The sequence below is a fragment of the Gracilinanus agilis genome, chromosome 4 (genome assembly GCF_016433145.1).
Source record: "Gracilinanus agilis isolate LMUSP501 chromosome 4, AgileGrace, whole genome shotgun sequence".
NCBI lineage: Eukaryota > Metazoa > Chordata > Mammalia > Didelphimorphia > Didelphidae > Gracilinanus > Gracilinanus agilis.
Window position 1 is genome coordinate 484,420,793 of NC_058133.1, and position 25,318 is coordinate 484,446,110.

A 25,318-nucleotide genomic window follows, 5' to 3' on the forward strand; every position below is an offset into this window, starting at 1 on the left:
AGGGTAGGCGATGGGGGTCAAGTGACCTGCCCAGGGTCACCCAGCTAGGAAGTGTCTGAGGCCAGATTTGAACCCAGGACCTCCCGTCTCTAGGCCTGACTCAATCCACTGAGCTACCCAGATGCCCCCTAAACAAACTTTTAAAGACCATCCTCTAGGTCTAGAGATGGGAAGTTCTAGGTTCAAATCTGGCCTCAGACACGTCCTAGCTGTATGACCCTGGGCAAGTCACTTGACCCCCATTGCCCGGCCCTTCCTGCCCTTCTGTCTTGGAGCCAATACACAGTACTGATTCTAAGACAGAAGGGAAGAGTTTTGAAAAAGGACCAACCTGGAGAACTAACCAATATTTATCACCATCTTCTGCAGGAAAATGCAAGCTCCAAGCCAGGGACACACAAAGGGCCTTTAGAGCCTGACCGTCATCATCCAGCCACCTTTTTTTAAACCCTCCAGCAGTTTTCATGGAAAAGTAGGTGATGGAGAATTAGAAAAGCTCCATTATGAGACTATTTCCTGACAAGACTGCATTTGTCAGCCCACCAGACTGTCCAGCAGGGACCCCCGTCGCCCAGGGCTTCCCATGAGATGGGACGAGCGAGGAGAGCCCCAGGCGGCCACTTACCTGGTCATTGAAGATGTGCAGGAGGGTGTCCAGGGTGTGCAGGTTCTGCTCGAGGAGAGCAGTGCCCGCCGAGTACAGGTCCACTTCGTCCAGCTGCAGCACGGCCACAGCGACCCAGAAGAGAGCTCGGTGCAGCGGGGACTCCTGCTGGGGTGGCCATCACATACGGGAGGCTTAGTCCGAGGCCAGGAGAGGCGGCCCGAGCTCGGCCGCCCGCTCCCCAGACCCTCGTGCTCCCGCCTCGGTCACGGCCCGCCCTTCCTCCCCGGCCTCCCCATTTCTAGCACTCACGCTGCACCCGGCCTTCCCTCGGGCCAGCCTCATCCCTGGGAGCAAAGGCACGTGAGCACACGAGACGGTGCTCGGCTCTCTGGACTCCCAGCAGCTGCCGCGGTGCCTCCCCGTCCCCGGCTCTGTGCCGGTGCCCTGCAGCCCGCCCGCCCCGGCCGCCCTGTCCCCGCTGCTGCGGCTGCCTTCCCCAGGGCGCCCCTGTCGCTCAGCCTATCCATGCTTCTCCGTGCACCGGCAGGCTCTGCCTGATTATTTTACTTTTGAGCTCGCATTTCTAGAGCCTGTGCCTGCCTGAGAGTACGAATGCCCGCCAGCCGATGGTCTGATGGTGTCATTTTGTAGATGAGAAAATGGAGGCCTCAGAAATGGGGAAGTGACTTGCCCAAGGTCAGCTGGCTGCTAACTCGGCGGCAGCGCCAGGCCCGGGACGCGGCCTCCGGGGGTGGACGATAAAGGACCAGGACCAAGGCCTGACTCTTCTCCCCTGTGCCTCTCCTCGCCGCCCCGCTAGGGCCCCCGCTTCTCAGAGGGCCTCAGCCTCAGGCTGAAAATAGGCCCTTCGGCGGCGCTGGCCTCCTGCCCCCAAAAGCTAAAAGAAAGCCCTTCGATGGCCAATTCTGAAGCTCCCTGACAAAAGTCAGAGAAAACACGTCCCTCCGAGCCCGGGCCATCCTGTCTACTACTAACAAATGTATTTTCCTCAACACTGTTTTTTTTCCTTCCACATCAAAACGTCACTTTTCCCCGCAGAGTTCTCCAAACTCTCTGTTACTGGGTTCGAGCGTCCTAGGAGACGGCCTCTAGCAAGCTACCCCTGCAGGCTTGCTCTCCTTCCTACGAGGCCGGGCTCAGGGGTCCCTCTCGGCCTCTGGGCCCGTTTCCCATTCTCTAAGATGAGCGGGTTTGGATGATCCCCCGGAATCCCTCCAGCTCCAAATCCTTTCATGGATCCTCCTGCCATTTCACACTGAATAAGCCCGTGGCCCGGCGGAGCTCCCGGACACCGAGGATAGCAGGCGCCTTCGCCCTCCTCTGCACAGAGCGGTGCGCTCCGTCTGCCCTCCTCCTCGAGCCCAGGCACTCCAGAGCTCTTCCTAATGCTCAGGAGGCACGAAGGCACAGAGCGGCGCTTCATGGGCGACCATCTCTGTCAGTTCTTAGCTAGTGGGGGGCGACAGATCTGAGAAGAGCCTGCCCCAACACAGCAGAGGGAAAGAATCCCGAGAGACAGCCTGTTGGAGGAAGCACACACAGGCTGGAGCCAGCGACCAGAACCCGGGGGAGCCTGCCTGCCTGCCCCCCGAGGCCGTCATCTGTAAAATGGGGATACGAATGCCTCTACTACCTCCCTTACAGACCTGTTACATGCGAAAAGCGTAACACGGAGCTGAGTTATGATTTAATGCACTGAATAAATTAACAATAGAATTACTATTGAAATAGAAGAGGTGTTTTTTTTTTCCCTCCATCTAGTAGCTGGATTCTAGAAGGTTAGAAATATGACTGAGATCATATACTGTCTTAATCACAAACTCAACTTCTTTTTCTGAATTATTTGAAAGAAAATAGATGTATGATCTTAGTCATAACATCCAGAATAAAGAAATGGGAAAAGGAAATGGAGGAGACCTCAATGATTAGGTTGATGAGCTTTAAAATATCTAGACCATGATGTTTCACAGATTTTCATTAAAAATGTATTTGTTTTTCCTTGCAAGTAGAGAGTCATTACCTTATTAAGAAGTGGTTGTAATTTGGTTAGTGCTATTACCGTAGCTTCAATCAGAACTTGACTGTTATAATTATCAGGTCCTTTTAGGCAGCTCTCAAGTCCCTGTTTTGGGAAAACAAGCGTTCTAGATTTCATTTTCATTAAAATCAAATACTAATTTTGAAATCGCATTTCACTGTAGTTCAGAATCAATCAAAGAGAGAAGAAATCACTGAATAGGAATGAGGGCTGTTTGCAGTGACAGATTCCTAAGCCATATGACAATAAGAAAACGTCCAGGTTAGCGCAGGACCTTAGGAAGATGGCATTGTAGACTGCGACAGCAAGTACTTGCTGGTAGTGCTGGGCAACCCTCACAAAGGGAAGAAGAGCCAAATCTCTTTAGTGCCTCGGAGGGGAAGACCACCTCACGTGCCAGCAGCAAAATTGGGGAGCTTTCAGTAAGCTCAGCGGCTTTGGAGACCTTTATTTCAGGAAATGCCTTTACATTTGTCTGTGAGGAATGATCCTCCCTCAAAAAATACCCTGCACAGAGTCTCCTCATCCAAATACTTTCTAAAGGACAAACAGGATCTAAAGGCAGTAAGTGTCCTCTAGAGAAAATTTAGGGCCCCAGAAGAAGCACCCACCCACAAGCACAGGAAACAAAAGGAAAAATACCTTGCTCAGAATGCGGATGATCTGCTTAATCTGCCCATGGGACACTCTTTTGCTGATACAACCAAACACAACCAGGGCCCTTGGCTGCAGGGAGGGGTTATACTGGAAGGCAAATCTGTAACAAATCAAAAGGAGCCTCATAGGCCAGGCCTTCTCCTTGCATGCAGCTAAAGGGCCTGGAGAACAGGGGATGCTCCACATACCTCTGGGCGAGTTCTGTCCACTGGTCCAGCCACTTGCATGCTGGGATATCTCTCATACAAGCCTACAAAAAAAAAATACTCTTTAAATATAATGGGGAATGTAAAGATGCAGATCCAAATATTTAGAAAAATTGCTATCAATTTACACATTTCACCAAGAAGTGAGGATATAAAGGTAAAGATATAAAAGGCTAAAGAAATAAACATGTTGGGGACATTTTATTCACTGATAAAAGAGTCAACAATAGCTATGATCTGTCCTATGCAGCATAGTATTTACAGATGAAAAAACAAAACAACAACAACAACAACAAAAAACAAGAAAAACCCCATACTTTCTTTTACTGTGTATTGGTTCCAAGGCAGAAAAGCAGTAAGGGCTAGGTGACTTGCCCAGGGTCACACAGCTAGGAAGGGGTTTGAGGTCAAATCTAGATTCAGGACACTCCCTCCCCCCCCACCCCCCCATCTCCAGGCTTGGCTTCTCTGTCCACAGAACCACCCAGTTGCCCCTATTGATAGATCTTTTACTGAAGTGATCTGGTTTCTCATGGTCCCACCAACTGTACCTCCATGATCTCCAAGAGAGCTTCTGTGACTGTCTCCAGGGACGCCAGGGCAAAGGTTTCCCGCTCATAGGAGCCAGGGGAGAAAGACCTGTCACGGTAACTGGATCGGAAGGCTATCACAGCAGCTGATTTGACTTTGCTGATGCCAAATAGCAAATAAAACTTAGGCAGTGAGAATTCAGTCAGACTGAGTCGTAAAACTTGCTTGGTCTCTTCTGTGAAATTAAGAAAAAAAAATGTAAACATTGCACTCAAGAACTAACAATAAAGACAACAAAGGCCCTCTCTTTGTCAAAGTCAAAACATTGACTGTCTCTTTCTCCTCACCTTCCATCTTAGAGTCAATACTGTGTATTGGCTCCAAGGCAGAAGAGTGGTAAGGGTAGGCAATGGGGGTCAAGTGACTTGTCCAGGGTCACCCATCTAGGAAGTGTCTGAGGCCAGATTCAAATCCAAATGTCCCATTTCCAAGCCTAGCTCTCAATCCACTGAGCCACCTAGCTGCCCCCTCTTTCTCCCTTGATAGTCCCTCCGGCCTCCTGTAGGCCCCATACCCCAGACCAAGCGCGGGGCAGGTGAGACCTCACCTACTTACCACTGAAATGAAGCTGGGAGCAAGTGCAGAGAGAATGGATGATATTGATGACCAGTCCGTGAGTGGAAGCACGAAGGGACAGGGGGCCTGTGGCCACCAACAAAGTCACAACATGGAAGAGGTAGGGAAGATGAGCCGCTACATCCAGAGAATTATTGAAGGACAGCATTAGCATATAGCGGGCTAAAATGGCGATATCATCCCACATGAGGTGTTGTTCTAAGGTAGGAGTTGGAGAGAGGCAGGTCTTGTCAATTATTTTGCACATTCTTCCAATCACCTGGAAAGAAGCAAGGCTTTGTGGGTTTTTTTTTTTGTTGTTGCTGTTAGAGCGACACAAGAGGTATTGTTCCAGCACAGAATAATCCCGTCTAACTGTAAAATGACTAGCTTGATGCTTTGTATTCTTAAATTCCTTAGAGTGAAACTAATATACGGTATGATCGACAGTCCAGAACGGAAGGGAAAGAGAGGAAGAGCCCACCTTGCTGGATACCAGTTTCACGTTTCCAGAAGCCAGCGCCACAGCCGTATCAGCCATCACTTCAGCCTTGATGGAACCCAAACCACCTGTGGCACTGGTTTTGATGAAGCTGTCCAGTACTACATCGAGCAGATCTGTAATCTAAAGGAGAAAGTAGTAAAGAACCAAATCAAAACCAGCCTCCAGCTGTCCAACCACACCAACCCTTAACACCAGCTCCAAATGAACAAAGAAAGCTGCCTCCTTCTGTTCCCTTATTGGTCTTCCCAGCATTAGCATTAACTACAGAACATGCAGCAAAAATGATGGCCATGAATTGCTGAATTAGAAGTGGAAAATCTGTTCAGCTGATTCATTTGCCGATCACAAGTCAAGGATCTTACTTTAGATTCCCTGAAATCTTATTTCTTCTCTCTAGGTCATTTTTAAAAATCTGGTGGTCTTGAACTAGTCTAGAAAAGTTCTAAAGGCTTGATATAAAAACCTGCCTGACCCCATAAAAGATTTAGATTTCATGGAGGGCAGGTCATGAAGTGATGAGGCTGGGCAGAGGGACTGTCCATTGGCTGGCTCTTTCAAAACCATTTTGACTGCCATCATTGACTCCTGTGGTGACAACATTCTGTAGACTTCCATGCTAATACTTTACTTCTGCCAGAACAGCCTCTGGGAGCCATCTGAGGGGGAACATCGTCTCCTAGAGTAGCTCAAGTTTATATACTAATCTAAGTCAACAAAGTACTTTGCCAATTAACACTCGCTGGTCTTCTTTGGATAAGGGCCTTAGCATTTAACATGCTTCAACCAACTGAATTCTGTACATTACAAACTAGATAAAAATCGTAGTTGCCTTCCACAAGACAGAGATGCACAAACTAGAATTTTTAAAGTAATGCACCTTTCCTTCTTGAATGCTACCTCCACTCAAAATAGCCCTATCTAAAACTGCACAGGAAGTCCCCAAAGCTGAATTTCTACAACACAAATACCTGCCCGAGGCTTCCCCAGATCTTTGCTTGGATAGATGGATACATCTGCTTTTCATTTATGGTCATTGTTATGAGTTTATCGAGAATAGCAGTGACTCTTTGCCGCTTGGCATCATCATTATGTTTACAGAAACGGACTAGATTAGATAGCCAGGGAGTCATGTATTCTAGACACAGGTGTTTCAGTTCAATACCTGGAAAAGAAATTCACTGAATCAGTACATTGGGTTCATAATTATTGCATTGGTGAGTGGTTTTGTTTTGCTTGAGCAAAATTACTAGCAGTAATCCCACACAGGTAAAGTTGAAAAGGGGAGGAAAAAATATCTACAAGAGTGGCATCCCCTACAATTATGTACGGGAAGAGATAGAGCACATGTGTTCTTACAAAGATAAGGATGAATTGTGATGCAGTTTGACAGTTGCTGCAAAGTACTTAAAGTTTAGAAGGCATTAGATAAACCTTTTTTACTTTTAAGGCTACCAACTACTTTTACTGACTGACCAAAGCTTTTTAATCAATTACAGAAAAATCACAGAAATCAAGGCAAACTGAATTTGCCCTGAAATAATTTATTGTAGGAGAAACAGAAAACTAAAGGTTTTTGTGAAGTTGGTGGGATTTCTTAGTGGAGAGTTGCTTGTTTCTAACATGCTGTGGGTAAATCTGATCAAGTGTCTCTCCCCTTCCCCGGTCCATCCCTTAACCTGGATTTTGAATTTAGTGGCTTCATGCCACTCTCAATGAAAGGACACTACTAGGAAGTAGCACTTCAGAGAGGTAAAGTGAAAAGAAAACACCACGCAAACAGCTGAGAGAATACAGCACTGGACTGAGGATGCAGGCATGCTATCCTCAATACTTGATGGGGTCAAGGACTTTCATCAGCCTTACCCAAGTTAGGAACAAATTAAGGAGAGAGTTTTAACTCTTTTCGTCTCCTTTTGTTAATCAAAGCCTAACCTATGAAACCGACAGGTGACAAGAGAATGACTTCATTCTAAAATTCCCCAAACAAAAATGGTTTCTTTGCATTTTCTCAGGCTCATTTTTAGGTATAAGAAAATTGCCACTACTTACTAGATTTGCTAAATCCGGAAATGCACTCTTCCAAAAACTCTAAGGTGAGGTGTGGCTCATTAGCTGCCAGCGTTTTACTAATAGAGACAATAAAAAGGGTATTGTTGGCAGGGATACACAGACCTGATGTTTCTAGTAATTGGCCCTCAATTTTTAAATTAAAGGTACAGGTTAAGGCACAGAGAAGATTATAGGCAGCTGACCTGGAAGAAAACACAAATGAAATGATTTCAACATTTTTTCTAATTTAGAAATCATTACTTTAACACATACAGCAAACAATTCTTTAACAAAGATTACAGTATAACTTGCTACTTTCTGTACTCTGAAGGACTTATGGGTGGGGAAGTGGGGTATTTCTGTCTTTCTTCTAAATGAACATATTAAACCTACTCATAATAGCAATGTGAGGTGACTTCAAAAGACAGAAGTTCCCTTAGGGAAGGCTAAGTATGAGACAATAAGCTGGAAGAGAGAGATACAAGTTCCTAAAGCAGACTCGACCAGAAGGAAACTCTTCCATTTAATATAAAATCAGAGACAGTGCTCAGTTTGGAGGAAGAAAACTGGAGGCTGAATCCCAGCTTTGCTACTTGTTACTGGTTAAAGTCTGGGGCTGCCATCTATCTTCAAAATGATCAAATTGGAATAGACAGATTATCTTTTAAGAGTCTTTCAAACTAAATCTTAAGATCTAGGGTTTTTCTAGAAGCGGACACTGTGATGCATACTAATCTGGCCAATTAGATCAAGTTATTTTAGCACAGAAATATTGGCACCAGAAGTCACGCAGTTTAGATGAAGCAATCACTAATCAAATGGAAATAAATCCTAATTGCAGCATCTTCCATCAAAATATCTCCTGGGTACAATATGCTCAGCATACTGTAAACATTTAATATCTTGCTGAAGTTAAATATGTATTAGTCATAACAAACAAACCCCCCAAACTCAATGTAATTTATGCCACGAATATGACTTCATTCTTTATCTCCCTTTTACGTAAATGAAATTTCCAAGTGGCATGCTTGTGAAACATGACCCTCAATGGCTAGAAACAAAGCAAAAAGCACTGCCACCTCAAGAAAACTTAGAATAAATGATTAAAAATTTGAGGTCTTCCAGCCCCTACCTCTAGCTTCCAAATGTAAAGGGATCAAATGATGGCTTAGCTACCTTGGGAAACTATGTATTCTTTAGTTAAGCATCTAGACATTAGAGTTACTGATAACTAGGAAGAAGATTCCTGTTAGCGAGCACCCCTCCTATAGCTTGGCTAATGTTGGGGCACAGGGTGGGGGGCTTGGTTGATGTTCACATCAATTCGTTTTTTAAGAAAGATCCTGTATTCTAAAAGAAAACTCAAGCTAATGTTCCTAAAGTATCGTTACAATGGTTATTCAGAAGAGCTCCCAATCTGGAGGTTGAAACTGAACTTACAACTTAAATCAACTCCAAGAGAAAAGTGAATGTTCTAGTTACTAAGATGTCAGTGTCTTCCACTTTGAGCATTCCCCTGCTCTATGTATACATGCCGTACAAACATACCCACATATACCCAGACGCATGGCCTCTAGATTTTGGGAACATGAAGGGTCCTACATAGAATCTAGGTGAACCAAATCTGGGTGAATCAAAAGGAAGCTTTGTTCCAGCTCCGAGAACTCAGACTTGGAAAAATTAGAGACTGTGGATTACAGAAAACTAGGACAAGGAATTAGCCTAAGTACAGAATCTAAGGGAACATGCAAATTAATAGGCTTAAGCAGAACCAAGACTACACTGCTTTTGGTACCAGCTATAGTCATCTTTATCAGAGTTATTTCATAATAATTCTACATGAACAATAAATGGTATCAATTCAGAGCTATTCTATTTTAGCTCCTCCATTATGAAATGATGACAAAGTCATCTGATTCTTAGAAAACTGAACAGGTAGCCTTTCCAACATGAGCAAGTGTCCGAGGGAGAGGAGGGAAGGGAACCAGCATTAAAGGTGGGTCTGGGTGGTTTTTATGCTTGTTTATAAAAGGAGTCTTTGGAGCTCAGTGTCATATGTTTAGATGACACTCTTGGAGAGCCACCACGACGGTACGTGGGTACACACGGATTCTTATAGTCCAGACCAGCACGGCATCTGGCCTCTTGGCGTGGGGTCAGCTGTATTTACCAAACTTCCTAATCTGCAGTGTTAGGGTGGATCTGCTTAAAGCCTTCCCGGTCATTTTGTCAGGTACTTAAATAGGCTGTGAAGTCTAAACAAATTGAAGAGCAAACTACCGTAAACTAGGGTCCGAGCTACCCAAATTAAGTAATGCAATATTCAGAAGTGTCCCAGGAACATCCTTTGGCCGGATCTTAGTATGTTGGGGGATGGAATCTGGCTGGGACAGCTCCCATCTAGTTCGGATATGAATGATGGATGCGACGATGCCTTCGCACTCTTGATGCATGAAGGTGAGCGGAGTGCCCTGATTGGAGATCGTTAAGGTAAACTGGTTTTCATCCACTAGACAGATTTCCTCGATCTCAGAGGCGTAGTAAATATCATTCAGAAAAACCGTCTGGCCCAGGACTTTTGTTCGCTCGGACGACGTTACTTGAATCGCCGTGGAGCCGACCTAGAAAGACAAGCACAAGCCGTGACGTTCCACGGGTTAATGGACACGCTCGGCACTCGCTCGGCACACGCGCTGCTTCGTGCTTCCTTTAAGGGAGGGCAATAACTGACATTCGCAGCATGGACTGCCATGGGGAGAAGTCAAGTGGGCAGTCGGCGAACCTGGGCCGGAGGCTGGGCTCCCCCAGGGCTGCCTGTTCTCTTTACCCTCGTCTCCAGGCTGTCAGGTGAGGACTAATTCTGGAGCCCCCAAGCTTTAATGGAGTAACATGGCTCCAAAAATGTTTGGCACACCCTGTACTATACTATCTGCTTTACAGGGTTATTGTGAAGAGAGCAATTTGAAAACCATAAAAGCACCCTATAGAAACATGATTGTTGTGGCCATCTAAAAATTATGTTTAAGTAGATCCCAAGTACTATAGGATACCCAAAGGAAGTCTGACCTGTGGTCTGAAAAACCTGAACTCAAATCTAGCTTCAGATATTTAGAGCTGTGTGACCTTTAGAAAGTCACTTAAACATTGCCTGCCTCGGTTTCCTCATCTATAAAATGGGAATAATAGTACTTGTCTTGCAAAGCCATTATGAGGATCAAAAAAAAAAATGTAAAATGGCTAATAAACTTTAAAGCAGTATATAAAGGCTAGCTAGAGAAATCTCTGCAATATTTACATTTGAAAAATCAAGCTATTCAAATAGGAACAAATACAAAGTTTGTCTCACTCTTTTAAAAAATGGCAATGACCACTGGGCTAGGATCAAGAATTCCTGAGCCACTGGCTAGGCTGACTCCTTAGCGCTAAACTAGAGTCCCATTTTCCTTTCTGTGCGACCCCTTTGGCGGCCCACAATACCGCCTCTCCCCTTTGCCCCTCAGCAATCTCGCGGGCCGCTCGGCGGGCCCTGGGCACGCTTACCTTCAGCGTCACCTTGGTGTCTTTGTGAGCCAGCTTCAGGGCGCTGTTGTACACCTTGAGGTCCTCGTCCAGGGCCAGCGTGGCGGCCGGCAGCTTTTGCTGGTCGTAGTCGATGTGCTCCGCCAGCTTGGCCGGGCAGTCTATGAAGAAGAGCCTCTTGCTGCCCTTGAGGCCGGTGAGCAGCCTCTCGTGGTACTTGGTGTACTCCCTGACCCAAGAGTTGCAGTTGTAGATGTAGACGGCAGACACGTTCTCGTAAGCGAGGCCCGGGAACACGACGAACCACTTGGAGAGGAAGTCCGTCTTGAAGCGGTTGCTGGGCCCGGCATGCGTGAGGTCCATCACGATCTCGTATGGCTTCGCGTAATATGGCTTTAAAGTGAGTAAGACGTGGTAGATCAGCAAATCCCCATTGATCTGGCCGGTCTTGAACCTGAGGAGGAGGAGAGAGCCCGATGAGCCGCCGCAGACCAGGCGTCCCCGTCAGGACGGCAGACCCCGGCCCTGTTCACTCTACAACGGCGCGGCCAGTGGAGAAGCCGGGACACGCCGTGAGGCTGCCCCACGCCCGGGCCCTTGGGAGCAGCGGCCTCTCGAGGGCCTCAGGGGGAGCAGAGGGGAAGGGCGCACCTCCCAAGGGCCGGCAGAGGCAGAAAGGGAAGAATAACCTGCGCCAAGCCATCAGGCACCATGAAGCTCAGGCATGACACAGGGATGAGGGCGGCGCGGAGCCTTGTGAGCTGAGGAGGAGGAAGAACGTTCCAGGGAAAATCTCCTAGGGAAAGCGTGAGTGTGGCAGGGAATCAGGCTGGAAGGGAGGGATGGGCCCAGAAGGTCCTGGCCCAGGGACGGCTCTGGGCAGAGGCGGGAGCACTCTGGGGTGCCCGTGGGCGCACACCACTTCTCTGACCTTCATGATCCTCAAAGGTGTAAATGGCTACTAGAGCTCGGCCCACCCACATGAGGGTATTCTTGGGAGATCCACTAGGAAATATCTATGTGAAATGGGTGAAGACCTCCTCCTACATGCCAGGCACTGAGCTGGGGGAGGGCAAGAGCAAACACACAGCCCTCAACCTTAAGGAGCTCACAGTCTCTGCTGGGAAGAGATAATGCAGATGCACATAGGCACAGGGCAGCCTTAGAGGGGAGGAGGTCCACAAAGGGAGTTCTGGGGTGTAGGTAAGGAGGGGGAACACTGGGGGGGGGGAGGGGGAGCCCTGGAGGACAGACCATGAAATGATCCCACCTGGGAAAGCATGTGGTGGGGCCAATGGGAGAAACAGAGTCTCAAAAAGATATTTTTATCTGAACCTCATCAAGAGCTGTTCTGCTAGTCAGAGCCAGACAGGCTGGGCTATCTAAGATAGAAATCTGAGACGCCTCTTTTGACCCCTTTTATAATCCATACCTTTTCTTATTAGAAAGCAATATAGTCTTATTGGAAAACTTTTAAGTTCCTAGCAAACCAACAGTCAAGAAGTTAACATTCTCTCCCTTGGTCAGAAATCCAACTGCTTGGTTTCAGACAGTCAAAGCCAAAAATTCCTCCAGGAGGGGCTATTTGCCCCTGAGAAAGTATTCTCAGACTTAGCTTACTGATGATGAGGCAGCTACAATCCAACCTTGTACTCTTATCTTCACCTTGAAGTTTCTGAGGTTTTTGTGTGTTATCTAAACTAATTGTAATGTCTGCGAAGCTATAAAACTCTCTCTGTATTTTTGGGGTGAAAGGGAACTTTAATTTCATATATAATAAACTTGTGACTCAATGGCACTTTGGAGAAGCAGCTAGGAGCTAACAGAAAGATCATCTCCCATGTCTTGTCTCTTTATCAACTAAGCTGTTCTTATCAGATTATCTGGAGATGATAAATAAATTTTGACAAAAGCAGCTACAAGATTATGCACAAGGAAAAGGGGGTGAGCTGGAAGTCTAGATTGTGGAGTAATATGGAAACAGCCTAGAAAAGGAGAAGTCCTACCCACAAATTTCTGCTTTTCTATTTCGAGTTGATTCTAGAGGTCCAAGGACACCACTAGAGCCTGTCCTGAGGGAGCTTTGAGGATGGGCTAGAGTACAGGGGCTAGAGGCAGGGAGACCCAAGTAAGGAGCTGTGCAAGAGGTGTGGAGGGCATGCACTAGGGCAAGAAGACATGTATGTGAGGAGCTGCAGAAACAAAAGCAATGACATTTTTTTAAACCTCACCTTCCATCTTGGAATCAATACTATGTGTTGGTTCCAAGGCAGAAGAGTGGTCAGGGCTAGGCAATGGGGCTTAATTGACTTGCCCAGGGTTACACAGTGAGGAAGTGTCTGAAGCCACATTTGAACCCAGAACCTCCCATCTCTAGGCCTGGCTCTCCATCTACTGAGCCACCCAGCTGGCCCTAGAAATGCCAACATTTAACAGCCTATAGGACACATGGGGTGAGAGAGAAGCGGGGGCCAAAGATGACAGGGAGGATGGAGGCATTCTGAACAGAGGAGGAAGGCACAAGGGAACAAGGGAACACGTTGTTTGGAAGCAACACAAAGTGGAAGATAGATACTGGATGAGGGCTCAGGAGAGACTCATCTGGAATCTCCATCACTGAGATGGCCACTGAAGGTGTGGCTGAGAGAACATTAAGTGATAAAGTAGAGAAAAGGAGGAGGGCTGAGGCCCGAGACCTGGGACACACTTACCATCAGGGTAACCATCCAGCAAGGGGGAGAGACGGCGTTGGACAGCTTGGAGAGAGCAGCTTCAGGCAAAGGAGGAGGCTGAACCAAAATGCAGAGGGTTCAGAAGAGGGAGAGGAGAGGCAGCAGGGCCTCCAGGGAGGGCAGGGGAGGCAGCAGGATCGTCTGAGAATCGTTTGTGCTGGCCGGGCACAGGAGTTTGAAGATCAGAAAGAAGAAGGAGAGCTGGGGACAATTAGCACGAGACAAGATCGAGGGTGCAGGGAGAGGAGCTCCCACCTTCTCTGAGACTGTGTGGGGAAGAGGTCGGGGACCCTGAGACGGGAAGGGACAGGAGGGAGAAGGGGGTAACTGAACTCTTTTTCTGTGAAGTCGGAGGGCACGGAGCCACCCCACCCCCAGGGCTTAGAACAGCCACGGTGGTCATGGTTTAGAGAGCGATGGAGAGACCGCCGTGCTGCAGGGAAGGCCCCGTCACGTTAATCATCATCATAGCTAACACGTGTATAGTATTGTATCAAAAGCTCTGGGATTATCATTTGATCTTCACAATAACTCTGGGAACTAGGTGCTATTCTTATCCCCATTTTACAGAGGGGAAACTGAGGCAGTTAGCGGCTATGTGACTTGCCCAGGGTCACAAAGCTAGTAGGTATCTGAGACAGAATTTGAACTTAGGCATGTGAATAGCAAGGATGAAGACAGAGGGAGTGATCCAGGAACGAGAGAACGGAGAGTGCTGGGGAGTGGAGGACTGAACTGGTTTTACGATAACGAGCACTGAAGGCAGGGGGGAGTGCTGAGTGGGGATCAGTCTGGGGGTCACAGGGAGAAGGAAGTGACAATCCTGGGGTGCTTGAACATGGACTGAGAATAGCTGGGGAGTGGCAAGATCGAGGGGGTAGCTAGAGGAATCCATCAAAGGGGCTGAAAAGATTGGGGATGGGAAGTGGCTGCAAGGGCAGGATTGGCAGGGCATCATTCTGGAGGATGGTGAGGAGGGAGCCTGGAGTGTCTAAGATGGTGGAGGGAGGGATGAAAGAGAAGGGGCAGCCTGGAGGCAGTGACTAGCCCAAGGGAAGACTCGAGGGTGACTTCCAGGGCTGAGGTGAAAGCAGGGGACTTGAGTGGAAAGGGGCCATTAGATGGCTGGTTACATGGGATTTGAGGAGACCCTAGGACTCCTCTGCTCAATCAACTCCAGAGGCTCCCCATTACTTAAAGGACAAAATGAATTGTTCTGTCTAGCTTTTTGCGAGCTGGCTCCATCCTGTCTTTCCTGCCTCCTCACCTATGACTCCCCCTCTCCTTATCCATCCAAGTGGCTTTTGCTCTATTCCTCATGTGGGACATTCCTAGACCCATCTCCCACCTCCGCTCAGCTCTCCTGCACAGCTGCCTGACCTTCTCAGGGTCACCTCCACCACCACGAGGGCCCTCCCTTTCAAGCTACCTGGTATTTAACTAGTTGGTGTTCAGTTTTCTGGATGCCCTTCCCATTTATGTAGTAGAGCTGTCCTTGCTGCCTGTTAGAGGGAGGATCTTCATTCTGTGTAGGCAAATCCCTAGAGCCTAGCCCAGTGCCAGCCACGTAGTGGGTGAATAATAAATGCCTCTTGCTTGACTGATGCTGGCAGTCACCCACAAAGAGGTTTATGGTTTATAGATCTGGAGTCCTGAGGGAATCCAGAGGCCGACACATCAGCTAAAGCCACCGGAGTCTGTGAGTCCTCTAAAGAAGTCCATTTGGAACCACTTTGGGGGTATTTCTCTCCACTGAATGATTTCTAGGAAAACACCAGCTTCCATGTCTTGGCAGGGCCTTCTTCTCAGAAACCCACGAGCCGCTTTGGGCCTACGAGGGGCTACCTATCTTGGCCGCTCTCCTGTCATGAAGAGGCCGCTGGTATCCCTTCCCACTTCAAACTGCCTCTGGAAAAACTCAGAACTCAGCCATTTTCTTTGTGGCAGCCCAGCAGCCTTGGGCTAAGCTGGGCCCTGCTTGGGAGGAGATGCAGGAAAGCTTGCCAGAGAGCATCTGATGCTATGCTGCGGGCTCATTTAAAGGCGCCATGGGCCATTATTCTGCCCCCCCAGACCCCGTCAAAGCCACAGCCTCCTCTCTAGTGTCCTCACCCCTCGCCCTGAGCCGGGGCCATCCTAAAGCTCCCAGACTAAGGCACAGGCCAGGCTCCCTCCTAGCTAGATGCTGCTGCCTCTGTCGGGGCTGGAGCCCCCATTTCAGCGGGGTGGGTCCCTCCTCCCCTAGGAGACTTGGCTTCCTGGGTCCCAGGGCTTTGGGTGAGGAGGGTCAGTGGACAGGCTTCCCTGCCCCGCCCTGGAGGCGGGGACTCGCTCACAAAGCTTCCTGTCAGGCCTGAGGCAAACAGGGCCAGATGGAGGGTTTTTTCCCTCCTCTGACATGTGCCTGAGTGGCAGCTGAAAGGAAATGTGTCATCAGTGGCTTAGTTTTAAAAGTGGAAAGCTCGCGCCCGTCGGAGCGACTCTAATTTTTGGTCCTTGGTCCGCTGTGCTTCCAGAAGAGCCAGAGACGCAGGGGGCTGGAACACAGCTTTGGTCAGGTATGTCACTAAGAGCTTTGCTTCTGCCTCCCGGCATCCCTGCCCAGGGCGCTTCCTAGCTGGGACTCTCACTACTGGGGCTCACCGTCCCAGATGGCTCCTTCCAGTGGGTTGGATGTTCTGCCTGGAAATGGCAACGTCCCCACGACGAGGCGTGCGAGCTCGGGAGTGGGGCTCCCGAGGGCACTAACACCTTGATTCAAGGTGACAGAAAGGTGGCCTGGGACGAGTCTCCCCTCGGAGAGGCCACAGGTGAAGGAGCCAGAGAGCACGAAGGACGCCGAGACGCCTTCCCTTGGAGCCTCCTGCTTTCTCTGAGGCGAAGTCAAGGCCTCCTTTTGTCAGGCCAGCTTGTTTACTTGTGGGTGGTGGCCATCTGGCCAGAGACAATGAACAGTGGGGCCCATTATGCGCCCAGTGGGAATCATGGTCACAATTTGGGGAGAGGGTGCAGCTCAGAGGCTCTAAAGTAGTCCCAAGGACACATTTCAGAGTCAAAACGCCTGGTGCGGAAGTGCACTCCAAACAGAAATGCCTGGCCGGGCCTTAAAGGTCTATCTTTTTACAGGTGACTCACTACTAAGTGCCTGAAAACAATTTTATGTGCACCAATCCTGTTAGCCAATTTCTAGCTCTTCTATAGGGCTAATTACAAAATGGTAACAAGCTTCTCCTAAAGACTCTGCCTTAACATCTCAACATGAAAAAAAAAAAACAGTCATAAAATTTAATGCCTAATCCATGCAGCAACCAACATATTAACCAGATGAATTCACAACCCCAAATGAATCTAACCTTTGGCACAGCCTAGAAGGCTTCCACCACACCCTTCGCCCCCAGTTGTCTTATTAAAACAGGAAATTCTGAAGGTCAGATGGGAGTTGGCACTCTCTCCCTCACTCTATCTTGTGTAGGACGCAATGCTATAACCCGCTTAGTTTTTCTGAGCACAGCTCTATCTAAAATGCTTCAACCAATAACACACAACATGCATCTTCTTGAACAAGAGACATTTTTCATGGGAAATCTGTGCTGGGTTCTTGTTAGAAGCAATTTGATCTATTAATCTCAGAAGGTGGATCAAATGTGCTTGCCTCTAGCTTCTACACAAGATCTAAAAGGAAAACATAAAGTCAGGGAACTGTTAAAAAAAAAAAAAGATAAAAACCAAACAGAGCCCTCAGTCATGCCCGTTAAACTTGTCTTTCTCCAAAGGAAACAAAATTCTTTCCTCTTAGATTCTGCTTAGACTCAGAAACACGCTGCCCATTTTAAGTGACTTGGGATGAGTCTCTGTACCACTGCAATTTTAGATCTATTAAAATGACTAATTAAAATAAGAATTCTTGTTTTTTCAAATTAATTGCATTGTTTGTTCCTTCTATCCCAAGGCAAAAATGCCTCCTGGCCCCACTTCTCCTTTCACAATAAAGACAGTCAGACATTTGCTTAGAGGGTGGGGAAGTTTCTACAAATGATCCTTAACCATAGCAAAAAAAAAAAAGGAATTAAAAAAAGTAAAAGCAGAAGCAAATGACTCAAAGCTGAAGTCTGGCTTGCTTGAAAGGAATAAGTGACCACAGGGCTCCCTTGTGCACAACATTTAGAAATGATTAATACATCTTTGTAATGCTTGCTTCCTCCCTCTCTCTACAGTTAGAAGCAGATCACAGAGATTTACATTTCCTCATCCAAGAGCACAAGAGTCAAGGGTGTATATAATTCAGTTAAGCTGGAGTTCATTCAACTAGGACAGGAAATCTTAAATGCAAGGGTGCTACAAAAACAAATATTTAAGTTCTACTTGACGCCGGAGCTGTCCATCATTTTGACCAAAAGCCCCTCAGTTCTAGTTTGTGATCACTTACTTATTTGTATTTCTACCTTGGCAGACTGATTACCAGGTGAGACTGGCCATGGAGCCTCCGGGACTTTACCTGCATGCCGCTCTTCTGGCAACCACCATCTTTTCCTGGATTCCCCAAGTCAAAGCAAAGGACGAGCCCTTCTGGGCTATCAACAGTACTGCCTGGGACGGCGTGATTCAGAATAAAACAAATGGAAGCCTCCTAAACCCAGAGACTCCAGAACCAGTCACAGTCTATCCTCCCAACGTGGTGGAGACGAGGACGCCACGGGCCCCACCTCCCTCCCCATCCTTAGTGCCTCCAACTGGACACCATCTTGACACACCTCCTTCTCTGGACAGCAGCACTGGAGCCCTGCCGAGCACTGACCACCCGGGCAGGGGCCAGGATGACGTGCTGAAAAGGGACATTTGTGAAGAGGGCAACAACAAGATGGCCATGCTCGTCTGCCTGGTCATCATCGCCGTCCTCTTCCTCATCTGTACTCTCCTCTTTCTGTCCACTGTGATCCTGGCAAACAGGGTGTCTTCCCTCAAGCGATCGAAGCAAGTGTACAAGCGGCAGACGAGAAGCAACGGGGATTTTCTGGCCACCAGCGGCCTGTGGCCTGCAGACTCTGACACGCTGAAAAGAGCAGAACAGCTCCAAGGGCCACGGCTGATAATGCAGGCCACGGGGACCCTCACAGCTCAGAGGGAAAGGAAGGAGGATGGGGCAACCGAGAAACTCGCTCCCTGAGAGGGGTGAAGAGAAGGGATCAATAAAGTCGGGTGGCTGGTGAAGGAAGCGATCCTGTATTTGTGCTGCTGGCAGTAGAGAACCTGGAAACCAAAGGTCAGACAGGAAGGATGCAAGAGAAAAGTATGTCTGCCCAGAGGACCAGGGTTCCAATTCTGACTCTTCTTTTACTTAGTGGTCCTGGCTGAGTCATCTGGCCTTTATTAAGAGCCTCTAATTAGGGATCCATCGAGCAAGAATGTTTGGACCATATGGCCTATGATCCAATTCAGTCAAATACTTTAAGCTTGCACTTTTATTAGGACCCTGAAGGTTTCATGGGATATTGGTGAAGAAGGACCTAAGATATCAAGTAGCCAAAGATCCTGGAAGGTTTTATAATAAGGCAGCAAAGAATCTGGACCCGAGAGAAATGTAGGAAAGAGATGGTACAAGACAAAGCAAGGGAAACATTCACCCTCTTCAGCAAGAGCACTTGACAGAAACTCCATCTTGACCTGGTCAGAATAACTGAAATTCGATAGTTTAGTCCATCCTCATAACTCGTCACACGTTTCTAGTGGTTAACAGAAGCCATCCAAGTTCTAACTCACTTAAAGGCATCCAGGCTGACACGGTACCGTCTTCCATTTCAACAAAGCTGGTTCTAAGCCAGTGAAATGGGGACTTTCCATTATGGGCAAGAACTCAGAAAGCTTATTAAAACTATTTTACCTGATAAATCCTGGAGTAATCCTTTCTCTTGTATGCTGAATAAAAGCTAGCACAGCAAAACTTTGGCACCGCGCTCCTTGAAAATGTCACTTCCGGGGGTAGCTGGGTAGCTCAGTGGATTGAGAGCCAGACCTAGAGACGGGAGGTCCTAGGTTCAAACCCGGCCTCAGCCACTTCCCAGCTGTGTGACCCTGGGCAAGTCACTCGACCCCCATGGCCCACCCTTACCACTCTTTCACCTTTGAGCCAATACACAGAAGTTAAGGGTTTAAAAAAAAAAAGCTCTCCCCAGTCCAGCCCAGGCTCAATCCTCCATCACCAACTCTTGGCGTCCTCTCTGAGGTCACCACCATTCTCTTCACCGCTCTCCTAGCAGCTGCAGGGACTCCTCACTCTGCTCTCCCCCTCCGTCTCTCCAGGCTCTCCCTTACTTCCCCAACACACCAATACAGGTTGAATCCTGCTCTGACCAAATCAGATCCCATCGTGCTGCTGCCTTTAGTGTGCCACTGCAGGCACCCCCCAGCCCCACATGGGCCTTCATTTCACAGCCCTGTCCTTCACTTGCTCTAGTGGGAACTCTTTCCCTTCCACCTTCCCTCTCCCAGCAACCACTAGGCCTCCAGGAGATCTCCCTGGCTTGCCCAGCCCCACCTACTTCTCTGGATTGTTATGGGTGTTTTCAGCCTCTCTGAGCACTTAAGAGTGGGTACTAAGTTAAAAATTCCTTAAAGAATATGTTATCTTTGGGTACCAAAAGCCTCCCACATGGTGCATGTGTCTGTTGACAGGACCTTACAGCAAAGGCCCAGTCAGGATCAATGAGGAACAGTGAGTGGTGAAAGGGAACCCCGACAATGCTAATGAGCAACCTCGCCTTCGGAAAAGTCTCTCTCCCCTCGCTGGAGAAGTGGGGCCTAGAGGTCCCGAATGGCCACCTGTTGTCCCACACGTGGATGGGGCTTTTGCTTCTGATTATTTTTTCCTCTTGCAGACACAAGAGAAGGCTGGGGGTAGGAGCTGCTATGGAAGGAAGATTGTAGGGTATGACTGATATAAAAACAAAGGGTGATGATAAAACTTTTTTTTTTTTTTTTTAAATTTAAAGAAAAGGCAACAAGGGACGGTAATTTGTATTAGTTCTAAAAGCACCAGAAGGCCAGAGGGCAAACATACAAGTTAGACTTCTGCCTGTGTCTAAGTGCAGCATAAGCCTTCTTTTGTGAGCCATAATAGAAAGTTCCCAATTCTGCCTCACTTCAAGGGTAGACCTCCCCATAGAGCCCAAACTACATTTGCATGAATTGTCTTCCATATCCAAGGAAAAGTCCCACCCAAAAGGCTTTGGAAAGACTGAAATCATCATCCCAGGCAATGATCAATTAACATTACTGGACAATTTATTGAAAAGACAAACAAAAGGAACCAAGACACAGGTGGCCTAATGATCTTGAACATACAGCCACACTGGAAAAGCTGCTTTGACACAGGTTCCCTTTTGATTGAACACATCCTTGTCAGGCTGACAAGGAGAATATTCAGAGTAGGCGACAGTCTTCTCTCATCCTCTAGGTTAAGTCATTAATCTTGGGCTTTGTGCCAAGAGTCATCCAGGGACAGATTTTAAATTCTTAACAATTATGCTCCTGCTTTTATTTTCCCATTAAGTCAAATTTGTCATCCATCTCAATACCCTCTCCCTTCAACCTTTTGCTCTAAGAAAATGGGCTACATTTTTAAAAGGGGGGGGGGGAGGAGAAATATGCACTAAAGCAAAATATTGTGACTGATTGCTAAATGCGCTTCTAATTTAACAAAAATTAGCTACTTTGAGGAATTATTTATATAGGGGAAAAAATAGTGCTGGAGTTGAGTGAGGACAATCATGGATGTCAATCCCAGTTTCAATATTTACTAGTTAGTGATAACTCATTTAATTCTGAGACTCAGTCTCCTCATTGGTAAAATGGGAAATAAATTACACTTTTGTCACTGACCTCTTTGATTTGTTGTGAGGGAAAGTGCTCCAGAAATCAAGTTTGTAAACGCCCATTTTACTTCTTCTGAATGGATTTTTAACTTCAGACAAACTAAATTATAAAGCATCAAATCACGAAAAATTTGGTATCTGAGTTAACAAAACCTTAAGTTCCAGTTTTTCACTCATCTTAAACATCCTGGGGCTAGGCTTCTTGGTCTTTCTTGTGCCCTGCATACCTTGGGTATGATAAATGTGGATAAATGATAAACTCTGGATCTCTTTTCAGAACTATGCTTTTTAAAGCATAAAATAAAATAGAGGATTATAAAGGAAACCAATCATGTTGAAATATAGCTGTCAAAATACTTTTTAAAAGACAAGTTGACAGACCTCTGACTTAAGAACTCCTACCCTAGATGTTCTGGACCATACTGTAAGATCTGAAAATGAGTATATTGGTCATCTAGTACAACCAATTTATATTTTACAGTTACAGAGACTTAAGTCCCACAGAGGTTAAGTGACTTGCCCATGTTCACATAGGTCCTAGATGGAAGAGTCAGGACTAGAATCCAGGTCCTCTGGGCACTTTACATTGTACCACCACTTATCAGGTTAAGTTTTCATCACAAGTTTAACTAAATGGGGCAGCTGGGTAGCTCAGTGGATTGAGAGTCAGGCCTGGAGACGGGAGGTCCTAGGTTCAAATCTGGCCTCAGACACTTCCCAGCTGTGTGACCCTGGGCAAGTCACTTGACCCCCATTGCCTAGCCCTTACCACTTTTCTGCCTTGGAGTCAATACGAGTCAATATACAGTATTGACTCCAAGAGAGAAGGTAAGAGTTTAAAAAAACAAAAGCAAGTTTAACTAAATGCTACAATTTTTATATTCCTTATTTAGGTTAAATATGTATTCTTCATTAATGGAAAGCCTCTGGTGCCAAGGACATGTACAGTTAATCAGTTGTCATGAATGCTGATAAAAACCCTACTAGGGAGTCACAGGGCTCTACTGGTCACTTTGCTGGTGTAACATTTCCTAGTTATTGATAACTGCCAAACATGACAAGTAGACAATATTTTTTGAAACAACTTTATGACTCCTATTTTCTAATATCACTGGTTATTACTATTTGTCTACTATTAGCTTAACTAGCAGATTAAGAAAAAAAGAATAATTTAGTCATGCAGTTTAATAAAACAACAATGATTTCTTCTAGATGACTTCAGACACGTTCTACGACAAGAACATTTCACTGAGCTCCTGACAAAAGGAGAGACAAGACCCAACAGACCATTTGCCCACTTTTCTCTTAGGGCTGCCCTCTGCATAGCCCGTGACGCAGCATGTCAAGACACCAAGGAGTAGGGGTCTACTTAGTGGTGGATCACCGCGGCCCGAGCACAAAAGTGCCAGGGCTCCTGGGCGGGGATGAGCATCCTGTGACGAGGCAGCCTTAGGCACTGCTTTGGTTGCTGCCTCCACTGCCTGAAGCAAGTGTTGCTACACTACTTCCTCCTCTTCCTCAGGCCCCTCCACAGACACCATCTTAAACGGAGTTCAGCTATCACTTCTGCTTTCTTTGTCAAACCACTCAAATGTCCATCCCTTGTTGACAAGAGAAGTTACAGCAGAGGTAAGGAGCAATTTTCACAGGGGCATATCTTGGGTTTATATTTGTTTTGTGATGGGTTTCCTATTAAAATGAGTAACTGGTATTCTTCACTGGCCTGGAAGATGGCAAAGTGGGTTTTATTAACAACATGGTTGGGTTGATAAGACTTTTAATTAGCTTCCTATTGTGTTTATCATACTAGAAGCAAATGAAAGCAGTAACTGAGCTCTGCTATTAGAAGCATTTTATATCCTTATCTTTAAGAACTTTCCTAGTAAGGATTTACGTGAGTGGCAAGAGGCATTAATCTGCAATTTATTAACAAATTTCTATATTTAAAATAATTAAAATGTCCAATTGCAGAGAAACCTAAATAAACTAGCAAACTAAGGATGGGTCACTATGATCATTTGTGGTAAAAGTAGACCCACACACCAAGAATGGGACATCTTTATTTCCTGAAATGTCAAACCTTTGAGATATTTCAGAATCCTGGCTATTATTTTTAAATTACCAAAGTCCACAACCAGGAAATGAGAACACTCATTCTTTTCACTTAATTTTTAAGAGACTCCAAAAGAAACAAACCTGAGTACCACATTGTCAATGTCTTTTCTCCTTAAAATTGAATTGAATTTTAGAGCTTATAGAGTAGAAACAAATATATATAAAGAAGAGAATAGAACAAATGTTCCAAGTTCCCCAGAAAAAGCATTTCTTGGCAGTTTCTCCGACTGCCTCCCTCCAAACCCCTACAGAAACATGGCTTTTTGAGCTAGAAGGAACCTAAGAGACTACATCTTTGGCAAATTACCTAATCTACAAATTGAAGGGAAAGGAGGAGGCAAAAGAAAGAGCATGCTCTCTGAATTGGGCCATAGCTCAGAATTTTTAGATGACTACTCAGGTGTACCCATTACCAAAATAGTTACCTGATGCTTCTTGCTCTAGTCTCTGAATGCTAAATATACTCTTCACAGGCAGAGTTAGACTCAGTGTATTTTTGCTTTAGGGTGATCAAATAAAATAAGTTTTTGAATTCCTCTAATCTGTAAAGAAAGAAGGTACAAAACACCAGTCCCCATAGGGCACCAAACAAAATAATCTTTGTAACAAACCTATTATGCTTAACATCTCATAATAAGTAAACATTACCTAAATTGGGCCTGCTCTGAGTGAATTGGGCACTACAAAATATCTGTTTTGTTTTTTAAAATCAGAAAATGCTCTATAAATCTAAAGGTTGTACAAAGAGTCTGATGATCAGAAATTATATTAAATCTACTTCATCAAGACAAGGTAATATTCCTATATTGTCTTTCCATAAATGCTTTTACTTAACAATTTTTTAAAATTCTGAACTTAATCACCAAATAAAAGGAGCATTTCCATGCATGTAGGTCAAAAAGAAGATTATACATAAACTACAAATCCCAAATACATCCAAACTTGCTTTTAAGATCCTAATATTCAGGCTTCTTTTGTACCTCCTTCAAGACAGTCATTCAGAAGCATGAGAGTAATATTTCCCCAGAGTGGCTTCTCTATTTTCAAATCCTTTAAAAATGCCATTCCTGAATTTAGGCAGTATTCAAGGATGTTTTTTTCTATTTTCAACAATTTCTAGCTTGATTCTCCCTGAATGACAGGAAGCAAGTGTTAAAGGTGCTGCATTGTTTTCTTAAATAAAATTAAAGCTTTACAAAATATCCAGATTGATTAAAATGACCAAAGCAATAAATGAAGAAAGTTATGGTGGCTCCTGGTCAGTCACCCAGTGTTGCAAGGGGGTATTCTTATGGAAACACAGAGCTGAAAGAACCTGAAAACTGACCAAACAAAAAATCCCAAATGCCCCCCACCTATAAAGCTAGGCCTGTCTGTACCTCCCTCCCCACCAAATTCCAACCCCCCAGAAGAAAATTTCAAATTTTATCCCTGTTTTACAGTCATTTAAGCAGTACTTCTTAATGTCTAAGCTAATACCTCATTGTAAGGAAAAGCCACTGATCTGATTCTGTACTTTCAAACTACTTAATAACAGCTATAAATAATGCCCAACATTTATATAGCACCTACTATGAGCCAGGCACTGTGTGGAGCACCTTGTGATTTTTTTTATCTCATTCTGATCCTTACAATGACCCTGGGGAGGTAGGTACTATCAGTAGCCCCATCTGACAGATGCAAACTGAGGCAAACAGAGGTTAAGTATTTTCCCAGGGTACACAGCCAGTAAGTTAACTGAAGCTGGATGTGAATTGGAGGCTTCCTGACTCCATGCCCAGATCTCTCTCCAGCCGCTGCTTCTATTCCACCCTATAATATTCAAAATAAGCACAGAAGCTCTTCTCCACTTATC

The 25,318-nt window shown here is 46.1% G+C and overlaps 2 protein-coding genes across 2 annotated transcripts in view; one reads left to right on the forward strand and one right to left on the reverse strand.

The window, feature by feature from the left end:
* Positions 1-25,318, reverse strand: part of NF1 (neurofibromin 1) — a 193,614-nt gene that overhangs the window by 27,021 nt on the left and 141,275 nt on the right. The window contains exons 33-43 of the mRNA XM_044672802.1: positions 10,770-11,202; positions 9,510-9,850; positions 7,230-7,432; positions 6,149-6,342; positions 5,160-5,300; positions 4,676-4,955; positions 4,081-4,295; positions 3,512-3,573; positions 3,309-3,423; positions 2,649-2,750; positions 626-772 (exon numbers count right to left, since the gene is read on the reverse strand). Coding sequence (XP_044528737.1) covers positions 626-772; positions 2,649-2,750; positions 3,309-3,423; positions 3,512-3,573; positions 4,081-4,295; positions 4,676-4,955; positions 5,160-5,300; positions 6,149-6,342; positions 7,230-7,432; positions 9,510-9,850; positions 10,770-11,202 — 2,233 coding nt within the window. The remainder of the gene's footprint in view (positions 1-625; positions 773-2,648; positions 2,751-3,308; positions 3,424-3,511; positions 3,574-4,080; positions 4,296-4,675; positions 4,956-5,159; positions 5,301-6,148; positions 6,343-7,229; positions 7,433-9,509; positions 9,851-10,769; positions 11,203-25,318) is intronic.
* Positions 16,002-19,401, forward strand: EVI2A (ecotropic viral integration site 2A). Its single transcript, XM_044672805.1, has 2 exons — positions 16,002-16,038; positions 17,931-19,401. The coding sequence occupies exon 2, from the start codon at positions 17,955-17,957 to the stop codon at positions 18,642-18,644; it is 690 nt and encodes a 229-aa protein (XP_044528740.1). The 5' UTR covers positions 16,002-16,038; positions 17,931-17,954; the 3' UTR covers positions 18,645-19,401.